The sequence below is a fragment of the Cupressus sempervirens genome, chromosome 6 (genome assembly GCF_028749045.1).
Source record: "Cupressus sempervirens isolate cs-2001-9-10 chromosome 6, ASM2874904v1, whole genome shotgun sequence".
Lineage (NCBI taxonomy): Eukaryota > Viridiplantae > Streptophyta > Pinopsida > Cupressales > Cupressaceae > Cupressus > Cupressus sempervirens.
Window position 1 is genome coordinate 655,725,626 of NC_143123.1, and position 17,928 is coordinate 655,743,553.

At 33.9% G+C, this 17,928-nt stretch overlaps 1 protein-coding gene and 1 long non-coding RNA gene across 3 annotated transcripts; one reads left to right on the plus strand and one right to left on the minus strand.

The window, feature by feature from the left end:
• The first annotated feature begins 2,008 nt into the window (after nucleotides 1-2,008).
• LOC149553902 (putative NAD(P)H dehydrogenase (quinone) FQR1-like 1) lies at nucleotides 2,009-16,011 on the plus strand. 2 transcript variants are annotated; one of them, XM_089789251.1, is made up of 4 exons: nucleotides 2,009-2,104; nucleotides 10,069-10,162; nucleotides 11,510-11,772; nucleotides 15,471-16,011. In XM_089789251.1, the coding sequence occupies exons 1-4, from the start codon at nucleotides 2,082-2,084 to the stop codon at nucleotides 15,700-15,702; spliced, it is 612 nt and encodes a 203-aa protein (XP_089645377.1). In that variant the 5' UTR covers nucleotides 2,009-2,081; the 3' UTR covers nucleotides 15,703-16,011. The 2 variants fall into 2 exon arrangements, with proteins under 2 accessions (XP_089645377.1, XP_089645376.1); XM_089789250.1 differs by lacking the exon at nucleotides 2,009-2,104 and adding an exon at nucleotides 5,003-6,284.
• Nucleotides 11,179-17,616, minus strand: LOC149553903 (uncharacterized). Its single transcript, XR_016353203.1, has 3 exons — nucleotides 17,427-17,616; nucleotides 12,022-12,392; nucleotides 11,179-11,934 (listed from the first exon to the last, which is right to left on the minus strand). It is a non-coding gene; the product is annotated as an uncharacterized LOC149553903 (long non-coding RNA).
• Nucleotides 17,617-17,928: the final 312 nt, after the last annotated feature.

A 17,928-nucleotide genomic window follows, 5' to 3' on the forward strand; every position in this document is an offset into this window, starting at 1 on the left:
CATATCCAAATTATGGCCCTTTTCCTACACATCAAGCAATTAAGGGAAACATGCTATTATGATGGGCACACACCAAAGTGGGAAGGAGGTGTTTGCGTTACAAGTTATGATGAAATCCACAGCGTTAGGGATGGGATGGGCAGGCAAATAAGGTTGAAGAAACGTTGCAAAGTCAAAAGCACGAAGGAATGAATCTCAAGCTCATTAATTCAGGTTAAAAGGCGTTTGTAGGTGGGTAATCTAAGCCGGGTCCCGCATGACTGTTGTAAGCTTGTATTGTGGGGAAGCTTCCATTGATGACGTCCCCATTGCCTCATACTACTTTGAAGCCTTGCCTTAGACTCCACAAAAATTTGTAGGTGTCATCATGACGTAATCCTTATAAGGCCCTCTTTTCATTTTATTAACGCTTAAGGGTTTTCATGCTTGCCCTAAAGCAATTGATAGCATGTGGAAGATTACAAATGTATTTTTTATTTGTGGTTTTAAATTTTCTAATTGAGTCCTCATAAAACAAGGAGTCAATAAAGTTGCAAACAATTTAAATTTTAAGTACAAAGAGTAATATTTTAAGGTTAATGTAATGTTTTATGTTTTCTTAATGCTAAAGAATGGTCAATACCATGTGGTGGTATTTTAAAAGAGGGCTAAAGAATAGTCAAACATGTGTGTCTCTTTCATTTATAAACGAAAATGTATATTGATAATGGGATCTATTATTGTAGTGATTCAATCGAGTTATAACACACACTACTAGATTCATAGTTATTATTATTAAAAAATAAAAAATAATATCTATTTGATGTTTGTTGTAGGGGATATTTTAAATTAGAAAAATTATTGTTATAAAAAAAATTCATTGTAAAAGAAAATTTAACTTTGTGAGTTGAAATATATAAAATAAAATAATTTGATGTTGTAGTAGAAAATATTTGATATTAGAAAATTTATTGGTATACAATATTTTTCATTGTAGAAGAAAATTTAAATTAGTGGGTTGTCATATGAAGATTGAGGAAATCGTTTGTAATGTATTATAAATTTGTTTATATTTATTCTTGTAATAATAAATATAACTTTTTATTATTTTTATGTTACATAATAGTCAATACAATGTGGTGATTCATTTTTTAAAGAGAGCTACACAATACTTAGCAATGCGTGTTTCTCATTTATAAAAGAAAATGCATATTGATCCTATGATTATATATTATTATTATTATTTTACATATTGTTTATATTATATACAATTATAAGAGGTGCGTACAATTTCACTTACAATGCATATCATATAGAGATAATTATTAAGAAATAATTAATGCAATTTATTAAAGAAGAGAAACTTGGTGGGTTACTATGTAGAGACATAAGTGTTACACATCAAATGTAAGATAATAATGAATTAAGTTCAACATCAATCAAAACTTATATAACCATTTATGTGATATTTTTAGTACAAGAAAGTTAAAAATGTAGAATAATTGTAGAAGTTCAACATGAAATAATTTATTTATTTATTTAATAATCACACCAATCCAAATTTACATAAATGTAATTACATTAAATGGTTAAATAGTTATGTAGTCATGTGAATGTGATTGTGATTGAAACTTGTTGACACCAATCCAAATTTACATAACCATTTATGTAGATGTGATTGTTATTGAAACTTGTTGAAATAGTGCTATATTTGTAGTACAAGGATGTAGAACAAGTGTGAAAGAATTTAAAGAAGCATTTATTCAAAGGAAAAAATCTCTTGCCCGTGGCATGGGGAAAGAGTGATGTTCTAGTCTAGGACGGTTTTATGAGGGGAACCCTTAACTACTCTTAGTCGAGACAATGACGTTCCCATGACGCGCAAACCCTCCGCCAAAGTAGACTTTAATTTTTAGCCCGACTATAATTAAGATCGAGATTAAGATTAATTCTACGCTAACTGTACCCATCATCTCCGGACCGAGTCCAACGGTTTTCTATAAATACCCGTCGGAGTGATTTCAGTTGTACGCTGGACGCAAACATTAATTCACAGGAGAAATCTTTCCATTCATTCATTCGTTCATTCGATCGATTCCGACATGGCTGTCAAAGTGTACATTGTGTGAGTTAATTTTCTTCTCTTTACCTGAATTTGAAAGATCATGTCTCTGTTTGTCTGTTTTCTGCTCTCTCTGAATCTTTTGTTTAATTTTGGACTTCGGATGATCCGTTTCCCGTTTAGCTGCAATCAGTTTTAAGGTGAATTGAATGAGATTAGTGTGTTGATCGGAAGGCATGAGAAATCCCGGTGTTCATTTAGCTTTAGTGTTTGTTTGTTTTAGATTTTTGTGGTGGGGACAAGCATTTGCAGTACAGGAGGTTCAAAATACGAGACAAAAAACCTAGAATTCAGTGATTTAAATTGTGATTGTGCTTCAAACGATCCTTGACTGAATGGATACATCGAAGTGCGAGAAAGAAAACCTAAAATTCAGTGATTTAAATTGTGATTGTGCATCAAATGATCCTTGAGTGAATGGATACATCGACGTGCGAGGAAAAAAAACCTATGTTCCACGGAGTTTCCGGGACGGGGACGTTTTAGGGGACGGGGACGTGTTTCCGGTACGGGTACGGGTCGAAGCCAAAATTTAGGGGACGAGACATCAGGGGACGGCGATTAAAAACATAGGGGATTTTTTTTAATATAGAGACAAAATTCAAATATGTATATCATAACATTGATAAACCATTCACCATAGACATTTTAGAAGATAAATACATGGAATATTATCAAATGGCAAATACTAAGTGCTTCCATTATAACAATTTCACATACATATATAGCAAAAATTAAAATGCCTAAAGGCTTCAAGTATCATGCTGAAATCAGAATGAAATAAAGAGAAGTCCAACTAAAATAGTTGGTAAATAGTAAATACCGAACGTAGTCTTGCCTCACTAAACACAATCTTTGCTCATTGCTGCTACTGCTCTTATGTTTTTTTCCTTCCTCTTAGCAAGTATGTTAAATCGAAAAATGAGTAGAAGAGTTAGTGTTTTAATGGACCAAATATGGGTTGCATATTGTTATTATGTCTTTAAGATGACTAGGGGCCACACGAACAACAAAAATTAGGAAAAAATGTTTTTTTGGGGATGGTTTGCCTTTACCAGATTGACTGGAAAAAAGGGGACGGCCAGCAGTTTCGGGGACGGATAGGGGACGGCAAAACTGTCCCCGATACTGCTGGCCGTCCCCAAGTTTCCTGCCCAAAAAAATTGGCCGTTTCGGGGACGTTTCTGAATTCTTCAAAAAAGGGACGTCACAGGGTACGGCCAAAATCCGTACCCGCGTCCCCGTTTCGTACCCGGTACGGGTACTAGGGTACAGAGGCAGGGGACGCGTCCCCGTGGAGCATAGAAAAAAACCTTTATTTCAGCGGTTCAAATTGTGATTCTGTTGCAAACGATCTTTAAGGGAATGGATACCTCACTTTTTAGCTTTTAGCTGGACAGATTTTCACATAAACTTTGTACTTCTGTAGCAAAATGATCTTCAATAAATTCTCTTCTAATTTTTTTTTAATCTTCAATTAATTTTCTCTTAATTCTGTTTGAGAAGTGGATAATCTATTATTTCCATGCTATTTCAATTTAGAGAGCTGTCAAGAGTTTTAAATTCTTTTTCAGGCACGGACTTTTGCCAGATCCATAACATTTTACCTGTCCAAACATTGAATCTGTAGGGTCTTCTCTGTTTCCATACCCTGCTAACTCATAGGCCCACTGTATACCTGCCATCCATACATATATTCTTAGTTTTCAACCAGATCTACCGCATTCTAGGTTTGTATTTTGTTGACAGTACTAAGTCCAATTATGATATCCCCTAAATTGGCTTTCCTGGGCCGATGGAAGTGGTAGACAGTGCGTCTTTGTTGCTTTCATTTGAGAGACACTATGCTCGCCATGGCTGAAACGTGCGACATAAGATGATACCTTATTATATTGTTTGGTATGGGGAACTCTCTTTGGCTTTTCTGTTTCGGAAATTCTAATTCCTTTCAATCTTTTTTTGACGATATTATCACCCAAAGACTAATCAAAGATTGTACACCACACTCAAAACATGAAAGCCAAATAGTCAAAACGATGAGTAGAAATGATTACTCGATCCCACACACAAAGCCCAGTTTATATGGTCTGCGAATGGGCAGCGGGGATACGTTTGGCCCACATATTTTAATCCTTTGTAAGGATAAAGCATTTGTCGTACCGGAACAATTTGATATGCAAGCCAAGTGGTAGGAATAGGTATCTCTCCTCTCCTCTGTTTTGATGTACCTATTTTAATCTTTTACTCCACTCCACCTTGATTTCGACACCTTATACGTAATCATTGCAATGTCTGAGTTAATTATTATTTGGGTGAATGTAGAATGGTGATGTGCTGGTGCGACTCCAAAAGGGTTGAAATAAAATTGTCAAAAGATTTGAATTCGTAGAGTTGACTGTATAGGATTAGTTGAAGCACGAACCTTAAGAAAAATGGTAGAATTAGATAAAGTACTAACTTAAAAGAGGAATGGTAGAGTTAGTTGAAGTACTAATTCGATATTTTTTTTTAAAGAATGGTAGAATTAGTTGAAGTACTAATTCGATATTTTTTTTAAAGGAATGGTAGAATTAGTTGAAGTACTAATTCGATATTTTTATATTTTTATCATTTAAAAAAAATGTCTTTTTAGATAATTGATTTAAGTTAGTTGAAGTTAGTTTTTTTTAAAATTTTAAAGAGAGGTAAATGTTTTGACATAAATTAGTGAGACGACATATAAAGGTCTTCATTTCTAATAGACTAGTGAGACTACATATGGAGGTCTTCATTTCTAATAGGATTTGAATCTTTAGGACAAGAACACCATCAAGACAAAAATTCCAACAACTTTAAAATCACTACATACTACTATGGGTTAGTCTTATTTCTATTTTTAATGTATGGTATTAATGTGAATAATTTAAATTTATAGTGTACTAGATTGACAAGAGCACAAAGTATGTGTTTGAAGGATTAAGTCAATGGTTTATATTGTTTGATTATATAAATGTCAAAATCACAAACATAAGAGATCATTAAAGCCACAATGCTCATTAAATTTAGTTTTGTAAGGGAAGCATTTTGTTGCTTTCTAGTGGTGAACTAGTAGAGTGATTTTCTTTCTTCTCTCCCAACATATTTGATGCTCTCTTATTTGTAATTGGTTCAACTTTTTTCAATATAAAAAATAAAAAAGTTTAGAATAGCTGAATAAAAATTTGAATATTGATAACAAAAATAAAAATATCGAGTTTAACCATTATAATTTAATCATTATAATATGCTATGAACAATTATAATTTAAATATTCAATTCTAATGTACTAAATTTTAAAATATTTTTTATATAATACTATCTTTAGTTTTAATATAATGAAACTAGAAATTCATAAATATCAGTACACTTTAATTTTTTTTGACAACATTTGAAATTTAATTATTTAGACGAATCTAAATTTATTTAAAAAATTATTGTTCCAAATTGTAAAGATCAAAATTTATTATATACATGGTAACTTTGATTCATATGTTGAATATTTAAAATTTAAAATTTAGATAATTTAAAAATAGTCTTTATTTTTATTATGAAATGTTTTTAAGTTTTAAAAATTTACATTCTATTAATTATATTATCTTATTTTTAAAATTAAATTAAAAATAATCAACATTAGAAATAATAGTTGAATATAATATTTTATCAAATCTATTTAATTTTACTAATTTAAAATAAAAATTGAAATGAATCTTAAATTCATAAATAATTTATAATAATATAAGACTATCGCCTAAGCCATTCAGAAAGTATTTGACAATCGCATACATTATTTGCCTTCGAGGAAAATGTCTCTTTCTCCAACCTGCCTAAAATCTCCTAACTACTCTCCGTCTCTGTCTCATGTCTATTATATGTACTAGAGTAAAATTTAAACGCAAAACTGGGATGCTCGACCTTCGTTCCCCCATCTCACCTACCACCCACAAAACTAGAAAACAAAATTAATACTAAATTAATTGGATAGCAAACGAATCCCCAAGTTCGTGCAATTGTGTATATGCTATAAAATAACGAGATCGTCGTTCGTAATGTACACATCTTGTTCCTGGATCTCCACAAGGAAAGAGGAAGAAAGAGAGATCCTTGACATACATTGATCCTCTTGGCTTAGTACGACAAACATGGCGTCGATCAAGGTTTATATTGTGTAAGTTATTACTATTTCATTTGGTCCAGGAAGATGGAAGCTTTATGTATTTTTTATTTTTTGGGTTTGCATTCTTCATTTTTATTTGTTTCCCACGGTCTTTTCCATAGTTTTTCTGTTCTTTGATCTGATTGATGTTTAGCCCTAATCTTTTGCGACCAACGTTAATAAATCAAAGAGATCAGTCACTCTTAAAATAGTATTTTCTGATAAATTTCAGAAGCCTGCAAACTCCTCAACTTGATATATGTCTGTTTTTTTGGTGGAAGTAAATAAATCATGGTCGCCCAAAAGACATAAATGCGAAAACAAAGCAATATAAATCTAATGGCAGCTCATTGAAGCGTTTCCTATAAGCAGCATTGCCTATTGTTCAAGAACTGCTAATGTGCTGCCCAAGGATCTTCTAATTGGAGGGCACTTTACTGTGATTGAAAACTTGAAAAGAACGTTACTCTTGGAGTATTTTCGATAGTACATGCTATTTTTAGACAAGTTCGGGTGTGTGGATTCGAAAATCAAAGCAAATGCTAGTCCTGATTGCAGGGGGACCCTATCTCCTGGTACTCGGAAATCCTTATAAACTGATCTGATAGACGTATTTGGCCGTGGAATTTGTACGGTTTCTCAGCGACCTTTTGAAAATTGATTTGAACCAAAATACCTTGGCAATTGTTGGCATCCATCATCATACGCTATCAAGTCATGTTGATATTTGGGGGACGAGCTTTTGAGGCCAATTACTGATAAATCAGAATAGAAGTAAAATAATATTAGTAGTTCCTGCGTGGCTCTGCAAAGACATTTACATTTCCTAAATTATCTGTTTTTGAGAACTCAATGTATTCTTTTCCTTTTAGCGGAAAAAGGGTAATCCAAGAGAGAGGTCGTGACGCACCTTTAAACTCCCCAGCCTTGTCCTGTTGTGCAGGCCATATCGGCCCGCAAGTCCTGGGGGAACAAATCAGGCGAGTTTGAACCCGGATCATCTAATATCAATTGCAATGGTAACTTTTTAGTTTAACCAGGGGGCTGGACGTGGCACTTACCGTTTTTTATTTAGTGCGGTTTTTCTAAGAAGATGTTTTGGGTGGGATCAATTAGCTATTTCTACATCTATGCGGGGAGCGATGAAGCTGGGTAAGTAGATTGTTAGCCATACTTTTAAAAAAAACATGGAATCTCTTAGGAGATGTTTTTCTTATTTTTCTTAATGACTACTCTTGTTTTGATTCAACCACATAGATTAGCCTTTGAAAGCTTCCCAGGCTTTCAAGATGCTGCTTGAAATCTTACTGTCCATTTGATAAAATCTGAAGTCATGACAGTTATCCATAGTATTTTCCTTTTCATAATTTATCGATGTCTTTTATAGACCACTTAGAATTCTTTATACTCTGATATTGGGGAACAAGTAATAGAACTCATATCCATTTTCTTATATGGGTAGGACTTCAATCACTTAAACCACATGCTTCGTTGGAAGGGTAGATGAAATATATGCATGTGGACAGTACGAGTTATCTATGCGTGTTTCCCAGGCTTTCAAGATGCTGCTTGAAATCTTACTGTCCATTTGATAAAACTTGCAGTCATGACAGTTATCCATATTGCTATTGTCCTTTTCATTATTTCTCGATTTCTTTATAGACCACTTCATAGAATTCTTTATACTATTATATTGGTGAACAAGTAATAGAACTCATATCATTTTCTCATATGAGTAGGAATTCTATCACTTAACCGCATGCTTCGTTGGAAGGGGTAGATGAAATATATGCATGTGGACATTACGGAGTATCTATGTGTGTATGAATCCAGGTCTCAAGGATTGTTGGTTCGTTTCGAAAGGGTAGGTGCTAAAATCTTACCTTGTGCTCCACACTGATATTGATTAATTGTACTTGTCATGATTAACACAGCCCCATCTTTACAGTGAACTTTGTTGCCTGTTTCCTCAGAAAACAAGACAGCCACTTCAACGGCTACAATAATATGTTCAACTTTCCATGTGCAAGACATTTTCTATGCCACTGTACATGAATAGAGTGATTCTCCTCCTATGAATCCACAGTAGAACAACATTCGTATTAGTTTAACTAGTGGTCATTCTGGTCAAGATCTGTCTCATGTTGGGAATTGATGAAATAAGTGTTTTATGTGAACAATGAAAATCCCCAACCTTCTTTTTCTGAACAATTTTCAATGATATGAAACATTTTCATTATGGCTTCCAAGAATAGAAAAAATAACTTTTTCATAAGAGCAAGTACATTTCCACAACCCATGAGATCATTTGCAACCTGTTTCTGGATTTGATTGTGTAAATATTTTTTGCATCAATGCTTTGAACCAAACTCCCTTATGCTCTCTTTTAGTATCATCTTGATGATGGATCACAGAGTGTGATCAGCTTCTTATGCTCTCTTTCAGTATCATCTGGATGATGGATCACGGAGTGTGATCCAAAATAACTCCTTATTCTCTCTTTCAATATCATCTTGATGATGGATCACGGAGTGATCTAAAATGTTGATGCAAAAAAATTTACATGGTCGAATCCAGAAACAGCTTGCAAAATTTTTGTATACACGAATACCAACACCTTGCCCAGGTCTTTGAAAGCATTTACCAAGATTACCTATCTATAATATTGATAAATGTCAAACTGTTATCGTCTTTAGGAAAAATCCTTACTAATTTCTTGTCCTAGCAAAAGAGGTAAGTAGAGCATTGAATTTCCCAGCCTTTGCTGAACAAAGATGGCAAAGTTATCGGTACCATTATGATTAAGGGTAATGACTTATGAAATGGGAATTTTGACCTAAGAAAATGATGATGCCAAGAGGCATTGGTGCAGAGTCACCAATGTGCTTGAATTGGCCACTGTATCAGGGACATGAATCATCAGTGTTATCTTTACTAATCCAAGTTTCTCTTGAGGCTTAAAAGGAACAAAATTGACATCTATGAACATAAAATCATGTAGTTTCCGTAGTCCATCAAGATATGCATGTGATAGATCATGTAGAATCGTCTTATCCTGATGATGCATCATTTGGTATGATCCAAGACATTGATGGAAAATATTTGTACACAGCATAATCCAAGAATCTATCACATACATATCTATGAACTTTTTTGATGTAATGGATTTAGGATTACTCAAATTTTCTGTTGATTTTCTATTAGGTCCAATCACGTATTCTTCTTTTAGAGCTAGCGCAAGGCAATGCTTCAATGAATTAGGTTCAAGGAAAGGAACTCTTTGCCAAGCAATCATATGACAGAATATTCTATAACACCCTGAAACACCTAGGGAGCTGACTGTTTTTTCTTTTATTTATCTCTTTGTATGAATATGCTATCAAAAATTCGGATACCAAGGCAATGATTTGGTTGAATGTTAGTTGTGACTACCCAATAATTATCAAATATAAAAACGAGGAAGGTTGTTTTATAAATGAAACAAAATGAAGTTATAAGTCTAATAATCGAAATGTGGAAAAAGATAGACAAAATGATAGTATACAAGGAGATCTACTTTTTCTTTCTTCAGTTTTTTACTTGCTACATGATTTAGTCTTGTGGAGAATCTAATTCGAAATGATGTTTTGTTGGATTATTCAAGTTGGTAATTTGTTAGTCTTTTTAAATCAACATAAGAAATTTCTTTAACTAACTGTTAATCATTTTAAAATGCATGACTTTAATCAACTCAATGTAGCTTCCATTGGCCCATTATAATGATATATCCATAATTCTTGTGTGATATTTTTTGCAGGTACTATTCTATGTATGGACACGTGGAGAAGCTTGCTCAAGAAATTAAAAAGGGTGCTGCCTCTGTTGAGGGGGTAGAGGCCACATTATGGCAGGTACGGAATGCTCTTACAAGCATTGTTTTATTTGGAATATAATGTTAGACATAAACTGTTTCTTTTGAGTCTAGCATTATTTAAATTTTATATCCAAAGTATATAGTCATCCTATCATATATTTGGAAATAGAAAAGGCCTCCCGTTGCATTTGATTTTGGATTTCTAGCCTTTTATGTTGTGCATTTGGCACCATAGAAGGAAACAAAATCCAATGAAAGGGTGCATGATTTTGAACAGCCAAGTAAGCTAGAGAATTGGTTTCCATTAAACACACCTCAAAAAATTACATAAATAATTTTATAACTAGCTTATCTAGGGTGAATTAATACTTGCACCAAGTTTCTAATGTATTTGTTCATTTTTAACATAAGTTGTGAACATGTGATTTTTGGCCTTAACTATCATGCACTCTGCACCAGATGAGGAAGTGAACCGATGAGAGCTTAGCCAAGGATTGATTGATATATATTGAAGACACCTTCTCTAATATGTGTTATCCATTTTTACATAAATCATGCATACAGTATCCCAAAAAGAAGACAAGAAGTGATTTTCAGTCTATGGAATACATTCATGTTCCAGGGTTGATAGATTCAATGTGACTACTAGACTGTTTGACACTTGATCATTATTGACAGTTCACCATTTCCCATGTATATATCCATAAAAAAAATTGAGCTTCTGTACAGGGCCTACAGGCTCAACTGTAATGTACAGTCTTTTTGGTATAAGTTCTTTTAACCTAAGTATGTCAACCATGTGGATATTTGAGTGTGCAATCTGACAGCAGAATTAGCGAACAAAGTTCTTATTGATTAATATCCCATCCAAGGAGTAAGGTTATAGTTGGAAATTTTACAAACTTAGACAACTTTGAAGCATCTTTCAAAAAATGTTGAAATTATTTTCCCCTGAATCAACAGAATCAACCAAATTTTTAACCTATAGGCCTTCAGCTCTCCAAGAAAATAACAGTTTTTAGTACAATGTTTTCATAACTCAGAACATCAGGATGAACAAAGAAAATTCAAGAACTATCTATTGTTGCTGGGTTATGGAAAAATATTGTCATGTCTCTAAAGATGGAATTAATAATTTCTTCAGAATGCTCCAAGAATGCTGTATTAGTTATATATTTCTATAATATCAGTCCTCAATATTGAATGATACTTTCATTTATTATGCTGTTATCTTGTTCTTGCTAGGTGTTTGGAAAATTATCTTAGACTATTAATTATCTTTGAATATTCTTCATTATGTGCACCTGGAAAATGCATCTTCCTGGGTAGTTTTTCCTTCTAAACTTATTTGCCCACTTCTTTTATGAACTTTTTTGATGGACAGGTTCCTGAAACACTTCCAGAGGAGGTGCTTATGAAAATGGGTGCAACACCCAAGACTGAAGCACCAATCATTGAACCTCAGCAACTTGCTGATGCAGATGGCCTTGTATTTGGATTTCCAACAAGATTTGGCATGATGGCTGCTCAGTTTAAAGCTTTCCTGGATGCAACAGGTGGTTTATGGCGAACTCAGCAATTGGCTGGCAAGCCAGCGGGCATTTTCTTGAGCACTGGATCTCAGGGTGGTGGACAAGAGACTACCGCGTAAGTAATCCTTTTATCTTTATACAAATGTCTCTATGTTTTGAACTCTATTTCTCAGTGTATACTTCTATGTGGAAGGAAAAATATCTGTTCCCTGCCAAGGACTATTTAGTAATCTTTAAGTTGGGTTCACATTTGAAGATCTGCAAGAAGGATTTAGTTCTGCTCTAACATTTGCAATAATCAGTACCCAATAATCAGAAAAAGTTGGTGAATGCTAGCATCTTAGTATTTACTATTAAGACATACCTGATGTTCCGTGTGAAAAATGTAGACCCTTTGAAAGACCTTAGTGTGGAGCCCTGCTTCTCATAAATCTTAGAATACATTTGACTGCGTGACTGAAATTCGATACCTAATCAAGGCTATTAGTATCATAACATAACATCAATTTATCCAGCCCCTTTTCTGTAGATCTAGCACAAGCCTTCTGGTGCCCACCATGTAATTTCTTATATTCTAACTCCCACAGGCTCAAACAAATAGCTCCTTCCGTTTCTATTCTATTGTGAGCAGACAGCAGTGCCTCAAGTCCCAACTTGGCTAATTCTCCAATGTGTGATGTGTTGTGTCAGAGATTACTCACTGTCGAGTAGTTTCTTCCAGGTGTTAAGGTAAACCTGCAGTGAGTTAACTTTATAGCTGGTATCATGGAATCAATAAGAAAAACTTCAAAGTACAAAAGATGGGACAAATGACACAACATTTTCTCATAACAAAAACTGGTTAACAGTTGGATTGACTTGTCTTTGGTAAAAACATGTAAAGTAGCTTAAGACAACTGTAATATATATTCTTTTTCATAATACCTCTTATCTTTCTTTTCGTAGGAATATTTTGAAAAGGTCTTATGATTAACTATAACTTTATTTTGTGTCATGCAATCTGTGTAATCCTCCTTGCAGGATGCTGATGTATTTACTTTGTAGCTACAATATATTAACCACACAAAAAATGGAAGAATTTAGAGTCTCTTTCATACAAGGTGAGAGAAAACTACAGGGAATTATTCACAGTGCACATCCTCTACCATGGATATTTATGGGATTCAACATCATAAATCAGACTCTACCAAATTATTCTCAAATTTCGAATTTTTAGAAAAAGTTTGAAATGACATGGTGCTTGATAGGTAAACCAATTTTTTAGTAGTTATAGTTTTTATATACCTTGAACTTTGAAGGCACCAAATCCTTCTGAAAAGGAAAAACACAAGTTGCAGCTTCATACTAGAAACTTATGTTCTTGATCTTTATGTGCGAGCTAGCATTCCTATATTGCATTTTGACCAAGCAAAACTATATAAAGATTGAATTTGTTGAATCTCATTTTCACTTTATATTGGCGAGAATGGATAGAAAAGGAAGTCAAGTTATTTCAACCTAGTCGGAAGATACAATCAGTGCTCCCTTGTGTCTCTTGGTGTATCTGGTAAAGGGGATGTTCTGGGCATTGGAATCTTCAGTCCTGTTTGATTTTTCTTTTCTTTATTTCTTTAACTTTGGGAAAATCCTTGGGATGCCCCTCAATGATATGTTCCTCATAGGGAAACCCCAGGGATCAGGCCATCCCAATGATGTCCCAGGAATGTCCGGATCTGTATACTTCAGAACTTCCCGAATTTCAAATCTTTTTGTTATCTGATTGAACTTAATTTCTCTAACTTGATTTCTATGCTTCTTCCATTCCTTGTGTTGCTAGTGTATTATGTTCTTTGAATAGAAACTACAAGTCTGCTGCTTTGGAACTATGTAATAAAAACTACCGTGTTTTCTTGATGCTTTATTGTGACTGGAAGTTTCATTCTCTCACTTGAAAGTGGATTTTGTTTGCTAATTTTGTAGCCTTATCCGTCTTTAGATCAAAATCTCTGTCTTGGAATCAGGACTTCATTTGATAACTGGACTTTAGAATTTTGAATATTGAGTCTCATGTTGTTGGCTATATGGGGGATTGAGTTATTTTATTTTAATGGTTGAATAACGTTTTATGCTAATAGACATTGACTTTCCCAATTCCCGAGCTTGTGGTGTAGATGCGAGCTGACTTGTTTCTGCTTCTTGACTCAAAATTTTACATGCCATTTTTAGGGACTCCATATGTTTCAAAGTTGGAAACCTTGAAGCTTGCAGCAGTTCTTGTTCTGTTTGTCTTTGGATTAGAGTATCATAAAATTCCATAACCTGTATTCACAATTTTTATAATTGTTGATTTCGTGGTTTACAACTCTGCTTGATCAGTGCTATTGTAATTTTGTCATGTCTGTAGAAGAGAGTGGTCTTATAAAACTCAAGCGGCCGTACCACAAGCATTATGGCTTTTTAGACCTCCATTGATGGGTGGGACACCTGTTACCTTGGCTGCATCTGATGCAGCTTAACCATGACCAACATTGTCTTCCTTGTAAATTGACTTTTTATCTGCCAACACTAGATAGGAAATTGCCACTGTAAAATGAATGTGAGTGTGTTCATGACTGATTCATCTTCATTTGTAGAACCTTTTGTCTGTGCGTAAAGATGAACGCTCTCTATATCTCTCTCCATATATATATTTACCCTAAAATTTTGGAAAAACTTTTGCTGGTGCCCCCATCAAGAAACACAGACATTGATAGAAATGACATACCTTTTATAAATTTAAGTACAATAAAGGGCTTCAAGCTCCATGAGCTACATTCTCATGCTAAAGATTTTCACTTGGCGGTGCATGTTCAACCTCATCATTTGTAAAGAATGTGAAGCAATGTTTTCTTAACAAGAAAATTTAATTACAATTCAGGGAAGAGAAAATGACCATACCTTATTTCCTGCATATTTTATATCATCCTGTTAACAGACGAGCAGATCTTAGCGGATTATTTAACTCTTCAATTTTTTAACCTAATCAATGAAGTCCCTCTATCTGTAATTTTTTTTCTCCATTCTAGGGTTTATGCCTGTAATATTGAGTGCATGCTGCTAAGTAGAATATCTTGCTATGTTGATCTTTGAGTGCGTAAATCTTATTGAAAAGAGAAACTTGAAGTGGCTTTGAGTTGGTGCAGAAATTGCCAAAAAATTGCAATTTGATCGCAGACCAGAAAATGATTTTATAAATGAAATAATTGCACTTTGAAAAAATAATGCAAAAAGAGTTTATCCTGATTTCTGGATTCCAATTCAGCATAAAGTCACAAATTTGGGCAAATTTTTTACTGTATTTTGTGATGTTTTTCATTTTTATGAAAATTCTCACCATGATCCTTTTTCTTTCTTTATAAATCTTTTAGTCTAACCTGATTCACACCTAATTTTTCCCCAATTAAATGATCTTTTCAAAAAAAGTCTTTATCTAATTGTTTGCCAGTTAACTTCCACGAATGATTTTTGGTATCATGGATCTGTTCAATTGTTCATTCTTTTCGTTCTTTCACAAACTTAGTCATACAATTTATAGTTTTATTTGTATCCCGGGGAATTACAACTTTGCACGAACATTGAATTGGATCTTTACAATCTTTGCCTCTATCCTGTTCCTTGGAGAACATTGTCATTTGCTATTTGGCATGAAAAGGAATTAGGCTTTTCATAGGATTATATTTGTAACTCTAAAGATACTTCATCAAACTCTATTCTTGATAATATAAAATTTGAAGTTTTCTTTGTAATATTTAGAAGTCACTAAAGAATTGCAGTAATTATGATGGTGATATGCAGATTGACAGCTATAACGCAACTGGTTCACCATGGAATGATCTATGTACCTATAGGGTATACATTTGGAGCTGGCATGTTTGAGATGGAACAAGTCAAAGGTGGAAGTCCCTATGGCTCTGGAACGTATGCTGGAGATGGTTCACGCCAGCCCACTAAGTTAGAATTGGAGCAAGCTTTTCACCAGGGAAAACATCTTGCTGCCATTACCAAGAAATTGAAGGGCGTGGCCTGAGTGTACACAACATTGTTGGACATTTTATCCTTTCTGTGATAGGATTTTTTCCCCTTAGATTTGTTTTCCAATAGGTTAAAATTCATATGGTATAAATATTTAGGATTGAACCACAGGTATTATGAATAATTAAATGCTTGTGCCAATGTTTTTGGTGCATGCTTTATCTTTTTCTTTGTTTCCTATTCAGATTATTTGTCAAATTCATGTAATATGCCAGGCTTTATGTCTATTAGGAGATGCCATGAATGATTAAATGTTTGTGCCAATTTTTTAGATATGAAATTTGAAAACAACAATTTGGTTTTAGATTATATGTCCATTAGTTATGCTTTCAAAGTTTCAAGTAATGGAGGCTTTGGACGCGAAATGTATTCAAGATGAGATAGATGTCTATTTGAATCATACAGATGTTGCTGTGATATATGATCATGAATGAAATAACATTTTCATAAGAAATTTGTGAGTATTATCTGCATAATCACCTGGTACATAGAGGACAGCATTTGAATGCCTTGAAACTCATTAGCAGTTATTAGTAATCACCATATTTTTTGTCTTATTTGATCAGCATTTTATCTTTAACTGTTAGAATCTCCACTTCGAATATTATTAACTACAACATCCTGTAGTTTGGAGCTTTTTATTGTTACGGTGTTCATTGTGCTCAAATTTAATTATCTGATGCTTCGTTACATTTTTTCATCGTGACCCTATAAAGAGGAATATTAAATGACCACGGCCCTAGTATATTGGCTTGAAAACTATGGCATGACACGGGCAGATGATAATTTCAGATTAGGAGCACAAAGCAAATATGTAAATGTCCAATTTGCAAGGAATCATCATTCATTTTGACGGGCTAATATAGGATTTGATTTTCTCCTTAAGTTCTGTTGAATACATTTTGTGACAAAACTGAAAAGATTTTGTAGTTTTATTGAGGAGATGAGCAAATTTGGGAGGAATGGATATCCCTCTAAGGTGAAGGAGATTGATTATCATGCATCTTATACAACTCCTGCAACGTTAGAAGTGTTGAAGCCAAAAAAAAAAAAAAAGCCCATTCAAACTGGATCATCAGAGTTTGGGAAATATGTGGTTTTCTGTAATTGGAGAACCATTATCTTTGACTTGGGAATTATAGTAACAGAAAGCTTCCCCATGACAACTTTTCTGTTTTAGTTGAGGTACCAATCTGAGGGAGTGAGACCAATCATCTACAATTCATTTACTAATCTGTGAGATAGATAGGAATGAGATTTTCTCTTCTCGCATATTACTACCATTAATATATGGCATCTTTATACACAACATTCAATAGAAACTTTGCTGACAGTTTGTACTATAATACATAGAAATAATTAATTCAATATGAAGTCCTGGTCCATTCAAAATACTTTATGAAATTTACTTAAGAAATCCAGAGATGTGATTGCTAGTAGTGACAAGGGCAATAAACAGGTAAAACAAATAACGGGGAAACCTAGATATTGAAGGAAGGTCCAATGCCCTAATAGTAATGTGTAACAAAAGAAGAATTCATTAAGTGAATGTGGTGTAACCCATTGTATCAAACTACTACTAGGGCAATTTCACATGTAACATTCAATAGAACTCCACATATAATTGTTTGTAATACATAGAAAGATCTAATTATCTGTAAAACCATGATCAAGCCAAGATACTACATGATGTTTGCCCAGAAATTCAGAGATGTGCACCTTAATTTGGACGATGACGAACAATAGCTTACGCATTTTATGGAAAGCCCTATTATACTGAAAGGATGTCTTTTACATTTGTTTATAGATAATTCAGTATCTAGGTTTTCCCATTACGTGCCAATCTTACGAGGAAACGGTTGGTGCTTGCCTGTTTGATTTATGAAATGGAGAATTTGAGGGAAGGACGGAGGAGGCTAAGTGGTTACCATCTACTCAAACCAACCGACCATGACAGGCTTCCACGGTTTGCCACTAGAAACTTCGTCAGTAATGAACATCAACAAAGAGTGCTTTTACCCTCAAAATTGCATTGGAACATGTAAGACTTATGAGACCAGGGGATCATTAACAATTTCAGTTTTGAATGACATTGGAATACATTTAATAGCAAGGCTTTACTTTTCTAAAATGAATATTTTTCTCCCGCTAAGGACTAAGGAGTATCTAATTTGTCGAATTCACTCAAAGCATAATCTTAACCCTATACTTTATGATGTCC

Excerpts from the sequence above, each read along its gene's own strand:
- LOC149553902 (XM_089789250.1), top strand. The coding sequence starts at position 6,259 with ATGGCGTCGATCAAGGTTTATATTGT. Across the intron at positions 6,285-10,068 it reads TCGATCAAGGTTTATATTGT|GTACTATTCTATGTATGGAC; the intron begins GTAAGTTATTAC and ends TATTTTTTGCAG. Across the intron at positions 10,163-11,509 it reads TAGAGGCCACATTATGGCAG|GTTCCTGAAACACTTCCAGA; the intron begins GTACGGAATGCT and ends TTTGATGGACAG.